The sequence below is a fragment of the Rhinolophus ferrumequinum genome, chromosome 10, assembly GCF_004115265.2.
Source record: "Rhinolophus ferrumequinum isolate MPI-CBG mRhiFer1 chromosome 10, mRhiFer1_v1.p, whole genome shotgun sequence".
In the NCBI taxonomy this organism is placed as follows: domain Eukaryota; kingdom Metazoa; phylum Chordata; class Mammalia; order Chiroptera; family Rhinolophidae; genus Rhinolophus; species Rhinolophus ferrumequinum.
The window spans coordinates 88,032,181-88,054,926 of record NC_046293.1 but is presented as its reverse complement, the minus strand read 5'-3'; the positions used below and the strand labels follow the sequence as shown (position 1 = coordinate 88,054,926).

Sequence of the window (22,746 nt, the reverse complement as noted above, 5' to 3'; positions counted from 1 at the left end):
GAAATTTAACAGAGTAATGAGAGTGAATAGCTGGGAAGGACTCCTTCAGATAGGCCATTCAGGGAATGCTTCTCTGCGAAGGTGACATTTGAGCTAAGAGCCAAAGAACGAGAGCCAGCCTGCCAGCCAGAGCCATGAAGAGGAGGCAGGGGTCCATTCAGAGTGCAGAAAGTAGTCAGTGTAGCTGCCCCTTCTAGTAAAGGGGAAATGATGTAGGCTGAGAGCAGAGAGAAGTCAGAAGCAAGATCTTTCAGGGCCTTGTGGCTGAGGATAAGGTACCAGACTTTGATCTGAAGAGCAGTGGAAAGCCACTGAAGAGTTTTAAGCAAGAAGGTGACATGATCCAGTGTATATGTTTCAAAGAGAACCTGGCTGCTGTATGGAGAGTAGTGCAGAGAAGAGGAAGAGGGTGTCGGGGGGTGTTAAGTGGTCCAGTTAGGGAATGGAGGAGGGGCATAGCTTAGGTTTGGGTGGGAACAGAGGGGATGGAGACAAGAAATTACTCAAAGCAAAGGATAAAGAGGACAGGGAGAACCTTTGCTCAACAAAACTAAAAGGACCTCATGCCCATCAAAGACTACAGCTTTATATTTATGTCATTTATATTTAGAACAGAAAAAAAAGAGCTGGGCTTAAGCTATATAGAAAAAATACAATCCTTTGAAGAACCAGTCTTGACCACAAGTTTTGTTACTAGGTACTAGCTATGGGAAGTGTAAGGAGAATTACTTTCCTTGGGAAAAAGACTAGGTGGGGTGGGGGACGCCAGGTGGGATGGGGGAGGCTAGGTGAATTCTCTGGTATACTGACGAGTCTAGGATTTCCATTCTGGATATAGCTAGGGTGTAATTCCCTAGAGGTGGCTGGGACCTAGGGGTCTACTATACAGTTGAAACGTCAGTTGTAAAACTGAGAAGGCAGCAGAGGTACAGAAGGTCAGGATCAGAATTAAAGCCAGAGTTCCAACCCTCAGGGTCAGATGCTGCTACCTAGTCATTAATGAGCTAGAGGTAGCATAGCTATTCTCTGTGACGCAACAAACCAGTGGATTTTTCCTGGACCATAGTTATAAGTATACTGCCTGCCTGCCACTCTCAATACCACCTCCACCCTAGCCCAGAAGCCTGAGTCAATTCAGCACAAATGTTTTGTGGGACATCTATGTGCCAGTAAAGCTCAGTGCTTTCATGCTTTATATTCAATACTTCAAACAATGTTTAAGACCAGCATCCTCATGATGCAGATGAAGCAACTAAGGCACAGAGACAAAGTAACTTGTGCGAGTTCACATGGCTCATTATCAAGAGATCTAGTATTTGATACTGATCTACTTGATGCTGGAGCTCATGTTTTTCATTACACCACTGATGTGAAGAAAGTAAAAGACCCTAAAAGTCGTTTAACACTTTACTCCCTAAATAAAGAGCTGTGAATGAACTGTAAAGGAAACAGAGACTTGTACTTCTGCAGTTGTCTGCTAAGCATTTCCTCTGAGGTATGATCCCACCATTACCTCCAAAACAGCAGATCCAAAATATTACCTCAAAGCAGGCACCCGGAAACTCTAATTGGGCTCAAACCAGAAGGCAAACCCCCTGAGGACAGGCATTTGCAACATTAGAACAGCAACAACAGCAAACCTGTGGCATTCATGTCAGGACATTCAGATGAAAGTGTCCGCACAACACTTAAAAATATAAAAGGGTTGAGACACAGGAGCAGGAGCTGGAAAAGGAAGGACACTGTGGCATGTGAAATAGTGAAGAATATGTAATTCAGAAATCATTTCCATTTGGTACTGAACGAATTGAACCACCCATCACCTGACCACTTCCCAGCCTCCCAGAGGAGTTAAGAACAGTGTTTAATGGCACATCCCTACCACTCAAAGTAACGTCCTCAATCTCTACCATGGCTAAAGGCTGGCACGATTCTGGCCCACCCCTGCCATTCTCTAATCTCATCTCCTCCTGCCCTTCCTTTTGCTCACTCCACGCCAATCACATTGACGTTCTTGTTCTTCCTTGAACATGCCGAGTGCACTTCCCAGTGTCTTGTGGTTCACTTCCTCATTGCCTCCGGGTCTCTGCTCGAAGGCCCCTAATTGGAGAGGTACCCCTGACCTGCCCTCTGACCCTTCTTACCCCCCTGCCTTGCATCACTTTCTCCGTAGTGCTTATCTAACACCTAGGTACTTGTTTAGGCTTCTTCCTCCCTTTCCCACTAGTGTGTAAGCTGCATGAGGGCAGGGTTACCAGTGTCGTTCACTGCAGTAACCCAGGGCTTAGAAGAGTACATGGTATACAGGTTTTCAATAATTAAGAAACTAATTTAATTACTAGAGAGCAATAGCAGGGTGTCAGTGAAGTACACCCTATATAAAACAGGTGTGGAGGTTTGGGTACTGGAGGGAACAAAGGGTTTTGAAGGGCGAGGTAAAATTTCTCTTCTCGTAGACGTCGCCTCTCTCTCCACTCCCATTCCCTGTCTCTTTTTCAAGACTTTGGTAAGAGTAAAGAATAATGGAGCATGGGTTAGCAGAAAGATCCCAGAATTGGAAATTCTAGTTCTGGTTCACCCCATAATTCTCTTCTGTGACCCTGGACAAATGATTCAGCCTCTGAAATTAGAAGGAGAGTATATTAGGACTAGCAAATGCTTCTCTGAAGTGCCCCTAACTTCAGAGGCAGCAGAGAATAAATTGGTAGCCTCTGGGGTCTGGATGAGTTACCTCAAGTCCCATGTATTCCACAAATTCTTGGAACCTCTTTGATCTTAAAAATTCATGCATAATTTGCATTCTACTCCTTAACATGTCCATTATACTTTCTTAAATTCCGGCAGGGAGAGGGTATAGGTAGGGAAATAGAAAAAAAAAAAGGTGGCCATGAGTTGCTACTTGTTGAAGCTGGGATACGGGTACCTGAGGAGTTATCACACTATTCTCTATACTTTTAAGGAACACTAAAAACAAGAAGAAAAATCTTAAAACAGCCCAAGAAAAAGAACAGATTACCTACAAAGGAACAAATATTAGAATGACAGCAGGCTTCTTCTTAGCAACAAAGAAAGCCAGAAAATAATAGTACAATATCTTCAAAGTGCTGAGAGAAAACAATTGTGGGTCTAGAACTGTGTCACTAGTAAAGGTATCTTGCAAGAATGAAGGTAAGAAGAAATCATTACAAACAAAAACCAAGAAAGCAAACATCAAGATACTAGCACTAAAGAAACTTCTATAGCTGTCCTTCAGGATGGAGCAAAATGACCCATGAGGGATGGTCAGAGACACAAAAATTAATGGTGAGGTCGTAGCACTTTGTAAATCTAAGCCGTTTGTATAAAATACCTTATTTGCCATGTATAATGCGCACTTTTCTGCCCACATTTGTGAGGAAAATAAAAGGATGCCCATTATACATGGGCACTACTAATTCCATATCTATATCAAGTTTTTAAATTCTTTTATTTATGCTTGCGAGTTAAATGTGTAACTCTAGAAATCAATAACAATATCAGTATGCAAAATAATACCCTGAAATACAATAATCGGTGTTGTTGAACCTATGACGAACTTGCAACCATGAAGAGTTCTTGGCTTTCTATGATACATAAATATGGTAAATTTGTTACCAGTACATAAAATTTCTTGTACCTTGTATCTGTTCTTGTGTTTTGTAATTATTTGTTACATAAAATTTCTTGTACCATAATACGTTAAAAAATAAATGCTAAAATTCCTTTATAATACAAAAATCAAGTACCTAAATGTAAAGAAATAAAAATTTGAACTGAAAAATTAAAACGAAAGATTTTTTTCCCCTGAAAGTTTGGGCCAAAAACGTGGGTGCACATTACACACAGGAGCACATTACACACGGCAAAATACAGTAACAATGATAATCTAAATTATGTGTTAAAAAAAGAGAACCAGGGGCAGACAGGTGGCTCAGTTGGTTAGAGTGTGAGCTCTGGGCAATGGGGCTGACGGTTCGATTCCCACATGGGCCAGTGAGCTGCGCCCTCCGCACCTAGAATGAAGTCAATGAGCTGCCGTTCAGCTCCTGGGTGGCCAAATAGCTCAGTTGGTTGGAGCGCATCCTCTCAACCACAAGGTTGCTGGTTCCACTCCCACAAGGGATGGTGGGCTGTGCCCCCTGCAACTAACAATGCCCCCTGCAACTAACAACGACCCCTGCAACTAACAACGGCAACTGGACCGGGAGCTGAGCTGCGCCCTCCACAACTAAGATTGAAAGGACAACTTGACATGGAAAAGTCCTGGAAGTACACACTGTTCCCCAATAAAGTCCTGTTCCCCTTCCCCAACAAAATCTTTTTTTAAAAAAGAGAGAGAACCAAAATCATGGCTAATAAATACCTATAAATTGGGAGGGTGGTGATTGAAATTTATGTCAACACAGGAGGGAAGGTTAAAATACTGTTTTCCTTTAAACTCTGTTAAGCTTAATATGGGTGAGAAAAGTATATTTTGTGGTATCCAGTCTGGACCAACACTAACACCTGTATATAAGGAGGCATGTAGTTCATGGTAGTTGTTTGAATAGCAAAAAATTGGAAACAACTGAAATAATAATCTATCAAGAGTTACAGGAATGCTGGGGCCGACCCGGTGGCTCAGGTGGTTAGAGCTCCGTGCTCCTAACTCCGAAGGCTGCCGGTTCAATTCCCACACCAGTGGGCTCTTAAACACAAGGTTGCCAGTTCAATTCCTCAAGTCCCGCAAGGGATGGTGGTCAGCGCCCCCTGCAACTAAGATTGAACATGGCACCTTGAGCTGAGCTGCCACTGAGCTCCCGGATGGCTCAGTTGGTTGGAATGTGTCCTCTCAACCACAAGGTTACTGGTTCGACTCCCACAAGGGATGGTGGGCTGTGCCCCCTGCAACTAGAAAAACGGCAACTGGACCTGGAGCTAAGCTGTGCCCTCCACAACTAAGACTGAAAGGACAACAACTTGACTTGGAAAGAAAGGCCTGGAAGTACACACTCTTCCCCAATAAAGTCCTGTTCCCCTTCCCCAATAAAATCTAAAAAAAAAAGATTTAGAGGAATGCAACAAGTTTGTACCAACATACTAAGTGTGAAAAAAGCAAGTTGCAGAAACTGTTTACACAGACACACACACAAACACACATGAAAGTTTGACAATTAAGTTTGTGAATTCATTGCAACGATGTTCCTAACCATTTTTGACATCAGAGGGATTATTCATTATGAATTTGTACCAACTGGACAAACAGTTAACCAAGTTCACTATTTGGAAGTGATGAAAAGACTGCGTGAAAAAGACGACCTGAACTTTTCACCAATTCATAGCTCTTGCATCACGACAATGCACCAGCTCACACAGCACTGTTTGTGAGGGAGTTTTTAGCCAGTAAACAAATAATTGTACTGGAACACCCTCCCAATCTCCTGATTTGGCCCCCAATGACTTCTTTCTTTACCCGAAGATAAAGGAAATATTGAAAAGAAGACATTTTGATGACATTCAGGACATCAAGGGTAATATGACGACAGCTCTGATGGCCATTCCAGAAAGAGTTCCAAAATTGCTTTGAAGGGTGGACTAGGCGCTGGTGTCAGTGCATAGCTTCCCAACGGGAGTACTTCAAAGGTGACCGTAGTGATATTCAGCAATGAGGTATGTAGCACTTTTTCTAGGATAAGTTTGTGAACTTAGTTTTCAGACCTTGTATGACATATAATATATATATACCATACATATATAGTATGTAACATATTACATACAACACGTATATAATACATACCACACACATATAATATATATAATAATATATATAACACATTATATATAACATATACATTTATTTATTCTATGTGTACACAGAAAAAGAACAGAGGACTATATACAAAACAGGCAGGGGAAGAGGAGAAAAGAGCAAACTTGGGTGTTAATAGAATTTTACCCTTATTGATAAGATTTCTTTTTTTTTTTTTTGCAGAGTTTAATGCAATGAAAAAGAACACAAAACTGCCAGTTCTTTAGGGGGCAGGGACTGACGGCCTTGCACACCACTGCAGTGTCAGCACCTACTGCACGTGATAAATGTCCAATGACTGGAACGTTTTTCTTAGCCGTGTTTTTATCTAACTACTACTGACGATGGATAATTTGTTTCCTTCCTCTTACTTCTCCCCATTTTAAACTTTTAAATATAACATTTGTAATGGTAAAAATACTTTATGTAAAATAATGAAACACGTCCTTGAGGGATTTCCTCTTCCTCCTGTCTTTCTCGCCCCCCCCCCCGCCCCCCCACCACACGTAACCCAGAGCCCAGGGACAAGGCCCAGACTCACCACTCTGTAACTGCCAGACGTCATCCTCATGTATGTGACTCATGTTTATCTTCTTAACTATTAATCCTAAAAACAGGACAGATTTAGCCTTCCAGCTTTCCTGGACCTTTGGGCCATCCCTTTCCTCAGGCTCAGTAGTGAAAAAAGAAATTTATAAGCTATTCTAGCAAGGACTGTATCTAAGAGAGGCCTTGATATCAGTGTCTTAATAAAAGAACAACCGTCAGAGCAACTGCGGCCCAGAAGAATGTTGTCAGCTGGTGACAAGTGAAGCATGAGCCCAGAATGTTACATTTCATGGGGTTCCTAGACCAATAGATGGACAAAGGGCACAAAGCAATTAATTTGCAAAAATAAAATATGCATTGGCAATAAACACAGGAAAAAATATTGAACCTCAATGCTGACAAAATATTCATCAAAACAACAAGTTTCTCTTTTTCACCTATCTAATTGGTAATGATTTTTAAAATACATTACCCAGGGTTGGCAAACGTCTAGAGAAATGGATATTCACATACAGGACTGGTGACAACAGAAAATGATTCAAACTTTTTAGAGGGAAGTTTGGCAAGAAGCACCAAAATCCTTAAAATTTTGCATACCCTTGGGGCCCAGCAACACTAACTTGTTAAGAAATTGATCTTAACAAAAATAACCATGATGACATGCAGAGATTTAAACGCTGTGTCCCTGCTTATAAAAACTAAAGATGACACAATCTCGATATTCAAAAATAAGGACTGCTTAAATAGTTTCATAAATCCATCTATACAACAGGATATTATGCTGTCATTAAAAATAATGTTGAAGAGTATATAATGCATGTATTTGTGATACAGCAAACAGTGTACCAAAGTTTGCATTTTTTTAAAAGTGCTGTGTGTGTGTGTGTGTGTGTGCGTGTGTGTACCAGGCTTCCCCCAAAATAAGACCTAACTGGAAAATAAGCCCTAGCGTGATTTTTCAGGATGACATCCCCTGAACATAACCACTAATGTGTCTTTTGGAGCAAATATTAATATAAGACCCAGTCTTATTTTCAGGGAAACACGGTAGTATATTTTTAAGAAAAATATTCTAGGATGTTAGCAGTGGTTAAATCTAAATCGTGGAAGTTCTGGCGTTATTTATTGTCTTCTTTTTGGCAATAGGAATATTTTAGACTTCCCAATGTTAACACATACTGTTATTATAGTTGAAAAATATTTTGGAAAATCCACTGGGTTCCAATGGAAGCAACACAATAGCTTTTTCCCTTCCAAATGTAACTGGCTCTCTTCCCCACAGAGCAGCATGCAGACAACGGGGCTAGATGCACACAGAGCCAGCGCCAAGGCACGTGGCCCGTTCTCCTCCCCACACCTTTCTAACGCACAATTTGAAATCTGGTCACAGGACAACCTCTCTCATCAGGTCAGAGCTAGGAAAAGACGGGACCAGCTTCACTGCACCATGGTTCTGGCTTAGCCCTTCAGCAATAGGTCAAGAAGGGCTTCCCCACTAGAGAGAGGAGGGACCACCTACCTATGAAATAGACTGCAGCTGCCCTTTGGAAGGACTGAGACCTCTTCAGGAAGTCAAAGCTCTGGGACAGAAACTCCCCCAGGAGCTGTTTTTCACACGTGCTTGCCTGAGGAGCCAAAGAGGAGTGGGCTGATTAGGAGAGGGGGCTGCTGGGAACTCTACTAAAGACCTTCTTGCAGCCATGGCCTCTTCCCCTGTCCACAGCAGCGTCCTTTGCTGTCTTCAGTCAGCTTCAACTGCTTGAACCCATGCACTCAGACTCCCTACCCCCAGCAACAGTGCAGACTCAGCAGGAAATTCATAAAGAGAATTTTGTTCCTTGGTACCAGCCATGATAATGGAGAAAACAACTGATGTGGAGCCAGGAGACCCAGGTTTGAATAATGGCCCTGACACTTACTGGCTTCAGTTTCCCCATCTGTAGAGGTGAAATAGAACCTGCCCAGCCTCCCTTACATAACTGTAAGGCTCCGGTGGGATAAGGGATGTAAAAGTGCTTTGTAAACTGTAAAGTGCTCTATCTGTGTAAGGCACCAAAATTCATAACATTAGAATTACTATACTAGTTCCTAACCTTGCTTAGTCCTTACATGTTTGCTTTTCAGCAAGGATTCCTGATCTCTGGCCTATTCTTCACAGGAGCCACAGACCGTTAACACCACGACCGCTGATCTAAAGCCCTAAGACTCCTGCCTACATGTCTTCCTACCAACTCTAACCAAGAGGCCCTGTCCCACTGTCATCTACTACCCTCAGATGATGTCCCCAGCCTCTGAAGGCAGAGAGAGATTGGGACACTGGGCAGAGGGTAGGGGGGTGCGGGTGTCAAATACAGAGTACCAGGAACTGGCATCCCAAATGTGGGTTCTCCGAGTTTGTTGATGATAAAAAATGAGAATCGAGGAAAGGAAAGAATACATCTTCTGTGAGCCCTGTCCTCTTTACCCACCTAGCTGCCACTGAATCCCTAGCATGAAGATGGTGACCTGGCTTCCTCAGAGACTCACTCACCAGGTAATTGCACGTTTCTTTCAACACCTGGATGTGATCACTGAGGGTGGTATGCTGGAATGTCTTTGTGAGCGACGACCAGCCAATCACCTTAGTCCACTCAGTCAGGGCCCCTCCACAGGCCTATGGGATGGAGAGAAGGGAATCCCCAGAGCCTTGGCTCTGCAGCGCCAGGCCAGATGTTTAGTGGAAGACCACGAAGCTAGCCCCCAAGGGGCCTGGTTGGGGGTTTGTAGCTGAAATCATGACAAGGGACATAAATAGCTTCAAGGAACAGAACCATATCAGGATAAGACTGATGGCACCCAAGAGAGGGTGCCTGGAAGATGTTACTGAAGAGCTGAAAATTGAATGCACAGCCACGGCTGGACTCAGGAAAGAAGGCTGACGGGAAGAGGCTGTGCTCTAGCAGACAGGGATACAATCAGGCTGAGGCTGGCAGGACCGAGGTCACCAATACCTTGACCACCTCGGGGTTGTTGTCCTGAAAGTTGAGCAGCAGTGGGACTAAAAAACTGTAGATCTCTCTGCGGAGGACGGGTCCAGGCTTGAACTTGTTAACTTGACAGAGCATGTGGCCCAGGGCAGACATGGTTGAGATCCTCACTTGGTCCCTCTCCTGCCATGAAGAACAAATGGAGATGAGGACGCGAGGTTTCCCTCTGGCCCTGCCTGGCCTGGCTTCCATACTCCCACAGCTCTGTTTCCATGTCCCAAGGACACTGATGGTATTGTGTTTACATACTGGAGGGACAACCGATTTGTGCAGCCAAGCAATCTCTTTAGACCCTCGAGCTAGTAGGGCAGTTTGCTAAGGCACGGTGCTAGGGGAACCAAGATCATAGTGTCAATACCACATGGACCATCACCACATCCCATAACTCTATTCTCTTCTGAGAATTTACCTCGAGAACGCCAAATTTAAAAAATACGCATTACTATGCTACTTTTTCTGTGAATAAAATTGTTTAAATTTATATTCACTTGTGTTAATTAACAATGATCACAAACAGCTAAACTCTGTATACTTTCAAGAGTATATTATATAGTAATAGAACAAATGTTTATTGAGCACCTGTCATGAGCTAGGCACATGCCAAATAATAGAGACATGATGGGACAAGACAGTCCCTGAATTTGTAGGATATGGAAAACATAGATTTTAACAAATTGGATGCACACATTATTAGTTTTTGCACAGAGAGCATAACAGGTAAACAGAGAGAAGATTCAATATTCATACTTAAAAAAACAAAGAGAAAAAGTATCACATTAGCAGATTAGCTCAAAGTGGCTGACTGAGCATTGCTTCAGTCATTCCTTCCTGTCCCCAATCCCTAAAAGAAATAGTAAATATATTAATCCATAGTGGCTCTGAAGTATTAGATGGGGTTCCCCCCCCCCCACACACACAGGACTACAGTGTTCCTGAAAGCAGCAGCATACAGGGTTGGAATTCAAGGTGGCCAAAGTGTGGGCAAGAATGGACTGCTGCAGAAAGTGGGCATGGTTCAGAAGCGCTCCAAACTTGAGGGCAGTGAGTATGGGAAGCAGAAGTAGACACTGGGCAACTGACACGGTGGTTGTTTGGGGTGCTATAGTTCAGCCATACAGTCAAGTTTCTCCCTTTACCCTGCCCTCAGCAGCATGTACCACCCCAACAGAGCAGGCAATGTGGTATCTAGATCTAAGAGATAAGATGGTGCCTTGGGTATCTAGTAACCCAAGAAGAGCAGGGAACCTAATAGTCAAAAGACTGGCTGTTGGCATATCCAACTGCCCACATGTCCCTGGGTGCTCCCCACAATTACTGAAGTCAGACTGTCATAATAGGTATTGCTTTCACAGAGGGTCAGCTGATAATGCAAAATTTCCAGGTCTTACCACCAAGACTCACCAAACATTTAGGAAAACCAACACTACAAAGAAACAAACAAAAACCCCTAGCGTCCAAGGACACGGTTAATAATACAATCTGAACAAAACTAAAACGTATAATTGAATCCTCAAAGACTTTGTAAAAAAAAAAAAAAGTTATTGAGTACATTTTAAAAAGTGACTAAAAATTCAAACTTTGAAATAATAAATAAATAAATAAATAAATAAATAAATAAATAAAGGCAAAGGTAAGACAGTGTTTCCATAGAATAATGTACTGGCTATTCAGATATCACACCATCAACCAGAAGACAAAAGAAGAGCACTTGCTTCATAAAAAACAAAAATAAATAAATAAAAATTAAATAGGTTGAATGGCAGAATGACCACAGCTAAAGGGTGAATTAGTAAGAGGAGAATTAGCCCAGGAAGTCTTCCAAAGTGGACAAAGAGATGAGAAATATTAAACAAAAATTAAGAAAAAAGATATACAGGTAAGAATAAATCCAAAGTTCCAGAGAATAGAACAGAAAGAAGAGACAAAATAATAGACCAAAAAAATAATAGAAGAAAAGTTTGCAAATGATAAAACTACTGAGTTCTGACTGAGTAAATTCATATGACTAAGTGAAGTGAATGGTAAAGCAGCAGCTAGAACCCAGATCTAACACCTTTGTCTGGGTCGGTGTTCTTTTCATTTTGCTAGATTGTCAGTGTGTAGATGATGACCATTTACTATTTCTCAATTAGACCATAAATCTTGACTTCTCATTCCAGCAATATTAAGAAAAGATAACCTGACAACCTTCCCACTATAAACACCTTTAGATGCTAAATGCAATATACAAAAATATTTCGTAATGTATAGCTAAGCTTTCAAGCAAGAAAGAGAAGTTCCCAGGGGCCAAGGAGAAAGATGTTGCTGACAGTCCAGCTATTGTGAGGTGAGGGGATGTTGCTGGTCTCAAGAACCCAGGGGCCTGGCTTTTCATATCTTCTGGTCTCCCCAACCTGCCCGAAAGGCAGCCAGGAACTGAGAAGCAAGCACCACGGGCAGACAGAGAGCTCTAAGCAAATCCCTCTTGTTAACCTCAAAGAGCCAGAAAGGAAACCCACAGTGCTCAAAGAGGGTGGGGAAATCCCTCAGCTCTTTTTCTTCCCTCATTCCCTCATGCCACAGTGGGGATCTATAGGAGCCAGAACTCTTAAGGAGGGAAAACTTACTCTCCATTTAAAGGAGCTGAGGCCACAAGAGGATGGACAAACCTTCATTGCTTTATTTCCTCTCTCTTGGCCCAGTGTGGGCACAGTCATAGAAATGCTGGGCATGGGAGGGTAACTAAGGCTCCAGATTTCTGGCCAAATGACTGGAAAAAGGGAGTCCCAGGGAACTGTAAAACCAGGGAGGTCACAGAGACGGAGGAGCTTGGGAAAGTGAAAACTCAAAAGACCAAAGGCTGTGAATTCAGAACCGACTGACACTGAAATCACAGCCTACACACAGAAAGCAAGTCAGAACCTGCAGCCTGAAGTTAAATACATCAATTGCCTTCTAAAGCAAAAATATCAACATTCTTCACAGGATTTCAGTGAGACCCAGAGTCATATAACTTCATATTTACAATGATACAATCCAAAATTTCTCACTTTGCAAAGAGCCAATAAAATCATAACTCATTGATATGCTAAAGTCAAGAGGAAACAGATGTTGGAATTATCTGATAAAAAATTTAAGGAGTTATTATACAGAATACTCCAAAAAGCAGCAGTGAACATTCTTAAAATGAGTACAGAAATAAAAAATCTCAGCAAAGAAATAGAAGATATAAAGAAGAGTCATGGGAAAGTTTTAAACTAAGAAATACAGACTGAGTAGAGCAGTAGCAAATCACAGATGTCAAAGGAGTCAGTGAACTTGAAGACATATCAATAAAAATTATCCAATCTGAACAAGAAAGAGGAAAATGATTGAAAAATGAACAGAATCTTGGGACCTATGAGACAATTACAAAAGATCTAACATTTGTGTCATCAGATTCCTAAAATGGGAGGAGAAGGAATGTGGTGCTGAAAAAATTTTAAAGAAATATGGGGCCAGCCCGGTGGCTCAGGTGGTTGGAGCGCCGGTCGCTGGTTCAATCCCCACATGGGCCAGTGAGCTGCGCCCTCTACAGCTAAGACTGTGAACAACAGCTCTCCCTGGAGCAGGGCTGCCGTGAGCAGCTGGAGGTTGGCGTGGGTTGCCATGTGCTGCCAACGGCTGCTGAGTGCTGCCCTTGGCTTCTGTGTGCCGTCAGGAGCAGCCGGCAGCCAGTGTGAGTGGCTGCTGTGTGCTGCCGTGGGCTGCTGTGTGTTGCCACGAGTGGCTGGCAGCCAGTGTGAGTGGCCGGCAGCCATCATGAGCAGCTGGCAGGTGGCAAGAGCTGCCGTGAGCTGCTGTGAGTGGCCGACTGATGACCTGCGACCGACTGATGACCTGTGACCGACTGCCTCAGCTGGGGCGGGGGCGGGGGGAGCGCAAGGCTCATAACACCAGCATGGGCCAGGGAGCTGTGTCCTACACAACCAGACGGAGAAACAATGGCTTGAACCGGGTTGGGGGGGGAGGCAGAAGAAGGATGGAAAATTTTTGAAGAAATAATGGCTAAAATCTTTCAGTTTGGTAAAAGACATAAATATAGAGGTTTCAAGAGACTTAGGGAACCCCCAACAGGCTAAAACCCCCAAGAATGCATACTAACACATCCTTGCCTGCTGAAAACTAAAAAACGTGAGATAAAATAAAGATGTTTTCAGACAAAAACTGAAAATATTTACTATTAACAGACGCTCACTGAAGAAGTCACAAAGGAAGAAAAAGAATGAATCTAGAAGGGAGGAGACAGCTATGAGAAGGAAAGGTAAAGAAAGAAATTTATAAACATATGGGTAAATCTAAACAAGTATTGACTGGATAAAATAATGATCATGATGATGATGATGGTATTGAAGGCCAAATTTGGGGGTTTTAAAAGAATGCGGAACTGAAATACTGCACAATATAAAGATTTAAAATGGGAGGGTGCAATCAGAGTGAAAGCACGCTAAGGTTCTTACATGGTTTGGACGGAGGGTAAAGATTATTTCTGGGCTTTGTCAAGTGTACATGTTGAATTTTGAAAGTAACTAAGAAATAAATGAATCAGACATGGACCCGACTATCATGGAATGTCCAGGCTCGTAGAGAAGAGACTGATACAAGAATAATTGAAATGCAAGCTTCACAAAGTAACAAGTTGTAGATGCCAGAAGAGGAGTAGTGTGAGCATGCATTTCTGATGTTAGGTCCCTCAGCTCTAAAACTCTATGACCTGTAAGCAGGGTGAGACGTGGGGCGGGTGGGTATTGGTCTGGGAAGTTCACATTTCTGAGCCTTTGGGCTCTTGCGACAAGGCTCCCAGCATTCTAAGGTCTCTTTTTTGGAAGGAGGGCAGAAGTCATGGGTTCTCTTCCCACTCTTCACTCCATAAGTTAAGTCTACAAGAGAAGATCCTTGGAGTCAGAACCAATTTCATATCGGAACGTCACTTTTTTGCCTTCAGTGGCCACTTCAGGGAACTTCTGGTGAGAGAGCAAGTGGACGGGTGTGTGCTGCATCTGTATGAATTTGGGAATGACTGTGGGACATGTCCAGTGCACTGTTTCAAGTAGCAGCTCTCCATCTTTCTGGCCCTCGGTGACTTCAGCCTTCCACCACAGTCCCATAGGCTTGTCCCAGTGCCCTTAATGCACCTTCCAGGGTTCATCTGCAGCCCTAGCCCATACTGTTCCCACCTGGTCCTCAGGACATAGGCACATACATCACTGATGAGTGGACGCAGATGCCTGGAGATGCTGCCAAAGACCACCTTGGTATCCTCTCCCTGCCTGTGGCAGATGATGTTCCGCAGGCTCTTCACTGCCTGAACTGTCACTCGTACCTCATTCTGCAGGCAGCTTAGCAAGAATGGAACCAGGCTCTTCAGAGACTCTGACTATTTGGAAGGAGCAGAGATCACTCACCACCTGGAGATCGTGCAACACTTTAGGGACAGAGTTTTGAGAAAACAGATGGTGCCTAGGAGAAACAGATGTAGGGAATCTGAGGGCTGGACATGCCGAGGAAGGCTGCGCTCAGAGGGTGTGGGAGGCCCGATGGCCAGTCTACGTACGTCTACAAACTGGATGCCCTAGAATGAGGGGTTGGTGAATATACTAAGCTCTGGTTACAGAAGAGAACCAAGGAGGTAAATTAAGTGGCTGAGAGACCAGCACTCGATTTCCATGTGGTCCCCCACTCTTACTTGTCCCGGGTGCAGGGCCAGATTACTGATCCCACGGAGCCCAACTTCCTTCATGATGAGGTTGGGGTCCTTGAGCCACTTGATTACACGGCTCAGAAAATCTTGCGCCACAGTCTCAGCCACTGATCGGTGCCAGAGAAGCTGTGGGTACAAGGAGACTACAGCTATGGATGGAGAAAAAGTCATGGGTACCCTCTGTCAGGCCCCATACTAACGTAAGGACTGTAACCGGTTAAGAGCAGGGGCAGATCTGCACACATGTGGTAGAGACTAAGGCAAAGGGGTCATGCTGATAAGGTTTCAATTTGGGGCCAGATGCTGGGATCCACGGGTCATTCTGGGGAGATTACAGCTGTTGATCCCCTCCCCAGGCTTTCCCTGCCTCCTTTAACCAGGCTCCTGAAGTGGCAGGGAAGGAAACCCCGCCTTAGATGGCTCAATTCTATTCTTTCCATTTTCTGGGGCAAGTTACTTAACATTTCTGTTAACTGTTCCTCAGCTACAGAAAATGACTGGCTAGGACTGTGGACCTCTCTCCCCAGGCTTTCACCTGTGCGTAGAAGGCCCTGGCCAGGATCTTCTGACGATCTTTGACGCTAGAGAGGAGGTTCCTGACAAGGTTTAGGATCTGGTGCAGAACAGCTGGTTTACAGTTCTTCACAAGGCCACTGGGGTGGGACACAGGAAGCCAAGACGTGGCAAAGGATCAGTGTGCACAGAACAGAGAAAATGAGGACTGAGGAATCAGAACAGAGGGCTGGGAGACGAGGAAGGGGGGGGCGGTTACAGGCTGTTGTATTTGAGTGCTGGTCCCTGGAACATTAGGGTAGGGGGATAGAGTTGTATTAGGGGGGATAGAAAAATGGTCCCACCTTGTCAGTTCCATGATCCCCATGTAGTAAAATTTGGGGCAAGACAGAAGATCCCAGCAGCGATGCTGATCTGCATAGACCACCACTCCCTCATATGCAGCTGCCAATAGCACCAACTTCACTACCTCCAGCGCACAACTGAAGGCCAGCCATCATTGGGTTTGTGCAAAGAAAGGGACAGAGGATGGACAGGCGTTATGCCCTAGTTTGCATCCCTGTGCTGGCAAACCCGGAGAAAGTTCCCTAATCTGGTAGCTGGGTTCTGCCTTCCTGCCGATAGAAATCCATAGCTCTAGGAAAGCCAGGCCTAATTGCCCACCCCCTCACCCCTTCAACCTTGGTGCTCATCCAACCACACAGACTTATGAATGAGACTATGGAGATATTCTAGTACCACGGTTTCCAAATTCTGCTCTCCAGGGTGCAGAAGTGCTAGGATACCTCTTCACCTCCATGTCCACCTAATCAGAACTTCTCTGCTTACTGGTTTTATTTCTCATTTTCATGTAAGATTTCACCAGAATAGAATACCCTGAGGTTTTAAGAAAAGGTATGACAGCCACTTATTTAGAAGCCCAAGCCCCATTTTACAGATGAGAAAACTGAAGCAGTGACTCGCACGAGATGGCACAGTTCGTGATGAAGCTCAGCTAGAGGTCTCCTAGATTTGAAAGGCCATGACTGCATGGAGAGAAGGACGTAGGTGTAGTCATTCACCATCTAATTTAATCTTTTCATGTGCAGAGAATTATGAACATAGATATGAACTGATGAGTGAATCAGTAGACTGCACGCAGGAAAAAGAGAAACTTGAACATATGTGAGAACGTTCCAGCACATGCTGCTGCAGCACCCACACCCATATTCTATCTCTTCCTCAGCATCCCTAGGGGTCAGCATCTAGCTGTCCATGGCTCTCCGGAGCTGACTAGGCTCATTCCCCCATCACTCCGGGGTCAAGATTACCTAGTGGGATCAAAAGGCTTGCCCTTGTTGCCTTGCCACCCATCTTTGCTGAAGACCACCATCTTCTGGGGAGCATTTTGCTCAATCACCCAGTAGAGATGACACAGCACAGCCAGCAACAGCCGTGGGTAGAGTTCCTGGATGGCCTCCTGGCACAGGGACCCAGATAGCATCTCACACAAGGCACACGCCACCTGGGGGAAGACACATGGGAAGGGGGCCGCAGCATTGACTCGGCCTGGGCGGAGACAAAATGGTGCGATCCCACACACATAGTCCTGACCTGTCCCTCCCCTGTCACCACCCAAAGGGCACAGTTCAGTCTGATGCAAGCTTGTAAGAAACACCCAAAGACTAAAAGGCCACAACTCATCCCGAGGCAAATGAAGGGCCACACACGTGCAATCTGCTCTGTCTTCATTCCCCAACATTACAAACAAAAAGGGAATCACTCTAAATTTTCGGCAGAAAATGATTGGGGGCAGTTTGTCCAGCCCGATTCCAGGCAACTGAACCTCCCATGCCACAGGCCAGGAGCCGGAAAATGAGTGCCAGTCCCCAACCCGGGAGATAGAGAGAGCTGATAGACTCTGACATCAGTTTCCTTGTTCATAAAATGGGGCTGCTCCCTGCCCTTTCTACGTCACGCAGTTCTTGGATGTACAGGTACAGAAGGAGGTCAAAGGCTAACTGAGGGCAGTATTAGTGACTCCAGTGTTAACCCTCTCCTCTTCGCTCTCCCCAACACCTGCTCCCACCCTGCAGGTGCCCTTTGATCTTCAGCTCAGGTCCCACGTCCCAGAACTTGAGTCCTCAGCCCCCTCTCCCCCGTGCTGACCGCCACCGGCTGGGAGGCCATCTCCGTCGTCTCCTCTCTGGAGCGGAGCTTTTCCAGGATGTCTATGAGCAGCTGCAGGACATTGATTGTGGTTTCCCGCCGGGTGCCAAACAACTTCCACAGGGCTAGATTGGTTCTGCAGGACCCAGAGACAGCAATGTCCAGTGACCATGTTGTTAGAACTAACAACATGGTTTGGGGCTTATTAAGGGCCAGTTATCAGGGTCTAGAGGGAGTGAGACCAAAGAGGCCTTGGCCAGAGAACATAAAGTGTGATTGGTGTCAAAGAGAAAGCATCTCTGTGCAGTGATTTTTGTCATGGGCTCGGGCTGGAGCACAGGAGGGCTTACTGGGCTGGAGAACATGCGCCTGGGCCATGGGAGAGGTACCTATCCCAAGGGAGGGGCCTGTTGAGCAGCATGGGCACAACAATGTGGGTGTTGTTCCCCGCCAGCGAGCACATGGCCCGGAGGGTCTCTTCCTTTGTGCTGGGCTCCAGCTGCATGTTGAGCCGTTCCATGATGCCCTCCACAATTTCCTCAATCTACAGGGTAGAGCCAGAAGAATCTCAGTCATTCCTTCTTTGCTTCCTCCCCTCTTCCTCCCTCTCTACCAACTCCTCAAACTCAAGGGACCTAGTTGCAGTCTTGTCAGTGACTATCTTCTCCAGGCAGAGTGCTGGGGTGCCAGAGGGCAGACCAGCAGGGGCCACAAAAGGAACTTGTAGAAGCTAGTGCAAGGCCCACTACAGACCCAAAGTCCTGAGAGGAGCTCCCAGGTTATTTAGGAGCCACAGGATGCTCCAGAAGGAAGACAAAAACCCTGGAGACATTTCAAGGCTTTCCCTCCCAGCTGAGATCAACTCCCAACCCATGAAACTGCCGGCACAGTTGGCAGTGGATATGGAAAGACCATAATGCTTGTATCTGGCCCTCAGATCTCTAATATATGAACCACTGAGAAGCCCATTTCATGGTAATACCCCAAGGACTCCCTCAGAGGCATCCTTCCATTTATGGTACCAAGGCCAGGCAAGTCACATAAATGAGTGGAGACAACGGGCGCCAGGGACAGGAGGGTCTGGAGAGCCCACGCCACGTGTGAAAGGGAAGGGGGTCACTCAGAGAGTTGTCCTATATAACCCCATTTTAAAGTGTTGTTTTCAGTGACGTGGGAAACGTAGATTTTTAAATGCAAAACCTTCCCATTTTTTCATGTTAGCCTAAAAGAAAATTTGTGCAAAGACCAGAGTCATTTGGTGAGCTTGCTTGTTTGCAATCCACAGCCTTACCCCCTCACAGAGGTCTAAGCCCCTGTGAATCACCCCAGGGAATCAGGGCAGATCCCCCAATAGTGCCTCCTTGTGCTCTGCTGCTGGGCCCTCCGGCTGCCTACACCACGGCACGTGGCTGTCATTAATTGAGGAATCAGGCCCCCAGATAGGAGGCACTGCAGTGACGAGCTCAGGATTACAAGTGTCAGAGGCCAGCGGGACCACAGAGAAGATGCAGTGCAAGGCTCCATTTGAGAAGGGAGTAGATCAAACCGTCGCGAGGCCTGCAGCTGGTTAGTAACAGAGCCAGGAGAGCGCCCAGGTCTCCCAACTCGCAGGGCAGGGCTTCCCACAGCACGCTACCTTTATCATCTCTCGGCCCCGCTCTTCCATTACAGCACCCATCAGCTGGGCTGCAGCCAGAGACACCTTGGCCCTGCTGTCTGTCAGGCCCTCCATGGCCGTGAGCACCAGGGTGGTGAGCTGGATCTGGGTGAAGTACTCTGCAAATGCCTGCAACAGGATGGCATCCGGCTGGGCACAGCTGTGCCCCCTTGCCTGAGAGAGCCTGTGCCATTCCTCCTGGTTAGGGCTGGAGGAAGCAGGGCTTCTCCTGGGAACATGCTGTGTTTTGTCCTAGGCCCATGCTGTTTGCCTTGCTCCCAGAAGACTCTTTCACTGGGGACTGAGTCTTTGGGGGCAGAAGGAAGAGGACACTGACATCAGATGCAATGCGGGGCTCAGAGGTCAGTGGCCACAGAGGCCGAGTCCTGGGAGAGAAGGGCTGGGGCTAAAATCCTTAGTGGCATCTCCTGTGAAGTGCGTGGCGAGTCTACACATTGTTCACAAAGCATCATTAGCATGAAGCAAATGCTTCTGGGGGGAGAGGTGAAACAGAAGGATCAGGACCCGTGATGCTCAAGGGGAGCAGATGGTAGGAAAACGTCCCCCAAAGAAAAAGTTCACATTTGGCGGTAGAATGGGAAGGGGAGTGGGCTGAGTCCGACCGGCAGTCAATACTACCGTGTAAATGAGGGCGCAGGCCTTCCCCACTCTGTCTCTGGCCCTGCCCGCTCACCTTGGCAATCTCAGAGGTGTTGTTGTAGAACACATTGGCACTATAGACTCCAGGCTTGCCCTCTTCTTCTGTCCACAAGCCCTGATGCTTCCTTTCCATCTCTGAAACGAAGATGCCCAAGCCCAGCCCTCAGACACTCACAAGGCATCTTGGGCTCCCCCTTTCCCCACCTGCCTAGCCCAAAACTCCTGCTGAACTAAGTCAGTTCGGGGAGATGTATATTCTGTGGGGCTGGGAGTAGAGGAATGGAAGTGAAGGTCAGGAATGGTGAGAGATGAGGTCAAAGGAACCCCAGGTTTCCTGCCTCGGAGCAGAGAACCAGGTAAACGTATGGGGCTTAGTCAGAGGGGGAGAAATTAATTCAGAAGAATTGTTTCCTGTGCAGGAAGTTTGTCCCAAGAGGGTATCTGTAGCTCTGCAGGTAGGTTCCCCAGTGGGAATGAGGTGCTCAGGTCACTTCTTGGCTCTCACTCTTCTGGGACAGTGGGGGTGGGGCCCTAAATGTAGGGATGAAGGAAGGTTGGAGGGAGGATGATAAGAGAAGGCTCTCCATACTCTTTTGCTGCAGGAGGATACAGTAGAGGTTGTACACGGCCTGGGAAGACAGGAAGCAGATGTTTTCCACTGGGTCCCGGCAGCGTAAGGCCAGCAGCCTCACCAAGCGCCCCAGGCGGGGGAACTCGATTTCCCTCTGGGGAGGGAAGCTGGAAGTCACAAGTTATCCTAGCCATTCCCTCAGGCTGAGTGATCACAGAAAAAGAACTGGGAGGAGGGAATGCCTGTGGCAGAGACCTGACAGGCGAGACTAGGTGAGGCTCACGGGAATGGAGTTAGATAGGTGAACTATGGCCGTAAAGGACAGAAGGGTCATAGTTTGGGAATGACCTTACACTATCCCCCTTCTTTGCCTCTTGACACCCTACTCATCCTTCAAGCCTAGCTCAAATGCCTCCTCTGGGAAGCTTTCCCTGATTCCCTCACTTGTCATGATTTGTGTTTTTGATCTTTTATTCCCACTACATTTGGTTTATACATTCACTATCACCTCCAGTTTAAATTCGTTCTGTGCATGCCTCTCTCCCCACACATAGAACAGATTTAAACTGCAGACATGGACTGTACGAGCCACGAAGCCAGGGACCTGTCTTGGTCATCTACGTCTTCACTAGAGCATCTGACACTGTGCCGGAACAAGGCGAGTGTTCATAACTGCTTGTTCTGGTGAATGGCATCAAAATGAACCAAGTGGAATGGAATTCAGTTGGTGGGTGGAGACAAGAATCAAGCAGAAGTTGTCAGAAGGGAGAAAGGGGAGAACAAGGAGGGATGCACAAGAGAAAACAGGATGGAGCCAGGGAGAAGGAGATGGAGGATGAGTGCCAGATGTAATGAAGTTTGGGAGAAATGTAGGGATGAAGGCGACCCAGGGGGCAGGCGGACCCCGACTTCAGGGCAGGCGCTTACTCACCTCGAAGTTTTTCATTTTTGCAGTGAAGCCAAGAATCCGTGCAGCACACCACATGGCCCGTTCACGCTCATTGTCCTTCTGGGAGTTAAGCCATGTGTCCAGAAACTGGAGGGAAATGAGAATGAAAGAAGAGGCCTGTTTGATTGCATTCCAGAGGAAAGAAAGATAATCTTGAACCTGGCTTTTGCAGAGTATCAGGGCAAGACTTCTAAGAACAGGACTTCTTTTGCCAAGAGGCAGATGATGTGTAGGTCTGGCACCAGAGGCTACCAGTCCTCCTATCCCAAATTTTGCCCTCATCGAGGTGCTAAAAATCTCCTCAATTACTACCTCCTTCCTTCATGTTAAAGCAGTGGCTCTCGAAAGATATTGACTGTGCTTCACTTTAACGGGTCAGCATACCCCCGTGTTCCCTATACCCACTTCTCTCCATTCTTCAGTAGAAAGAGAACTTGGTGATAACAAAGAAGAACCACTGGATTCATAGATTCCAGGGTAAAGTGTGTACCAATTTACTTGAGAAACATAATTATGAATGATTTCACTTAAAACACAATGCTTGAATGTCTCGCCTTTGGTCAATTATGGGCCCAAAACACCACTGACCCAAAGATGCATTGCTATATGTCAGTCTACAGTCATCAATCTGACAATGATGCAACTAAACAAACAGCAATTTATAATTGAAACAGAAGAAGAGCAGCAGATAGAAAATCCATGCCCAACTCAAGAGAACACTGATAAGAAAAACATGCTCTTCCTGAAGATATGAGGAATTCTAGTGGGAGCTCTGCAAATCTTCCTTGCAGCCAGACTATGACAAATACCCAGAGCCAAGACTGTGGTCTCTAAACACCATTTCTCACAAAGAGGAATCAGAGCTCCTTGGAGGAAGAGTTGGCTCCAGGACTGAGACAGGAAGTATACAAGATATTATACTAGAGAGCAAGGAAGCTATTGAAGATTATTCGAATCATGTTAGAGGGATTCAGGAGCCAACTTGAAGAGTCTCCCATTGATCAAAGAGGGTAATTTAGGCATCAATAAGAATAATAGTTGTAATTGATTAAAACACACGAAACACTTAAAAACTCGTTTTAAATTCAAATGATACTAGAGAAATAACCATCACTGGTTGCCTTTAGAGAATACTAGGAAATAATTCA

At 45.6% G+C, this 22,746-nt stretch overlaps 1 protein-coding gene across 1 annotated transcript in view; it reads right to left on the bottom strand.

Annotated features, from left to right (window-relative positions):
• LOC117029421 (maestro heat-like repeat-containing protein family member 2A) overlaps positions 1-22,746 on the bottom strand; it is a 79,349-nt gene that overhangs the window by 1,227 nt on the left and 55,376 nt on the right. Inside the window, exons 18-32 of the mRNA XM_033118686.1 lie at positions 21,581-21,685; positions 20,668-20,803; positions 20,113-20,213; positions 19,398-19,547; positions 18,151-18,305; positions 17,762-17,897; positions 16,924-17,117; positions 15,958-16,095; positions 15,636-15,753; positions 15,086-15,226; positions 14,603-14,776; positions 9,346-9,504; positions 8,886-9,008; positions 7,875-7,980; positions 6,348-6,413 (exon numbers count right to left, since the gene is read on the bottom strand). Of these exons, the coding sequence (XP_032974577.1) occupies positions 6,348-6,413; positions 7,875-7,980; positions 8,886-9,008; positions 9,346-9,504; positions 14,603-14,776; positions 15,086-15,226; positions 15,636-15,753; positions 15,958-16,095; positions 16,924-17,117; positions 17,762-17,897; positions 18,151-18,305; positions 19,398-19,547; positions 20,113-20,213; positions 20,668-20,803; positions 21,581-21,685 (2,002 nt within the window). The remainder of the gene's footprint in view (positions 1-6,347; positions 6,414-7,874; positions 7,981-8,885; positions 9,009-9,345; positions 9,505-14,602; positions 14,777-15,085; positions 15,227-15,635; positions 15,754-15,957; positions 16,096-16,923; positions 17,118-17,761; positions 17,898-18,150; positions 18,306-19,397; positions 19,548-20,112; positions 20,214-20,667; positions 20,804-21,580; positions 21,686-22,746) is intronic.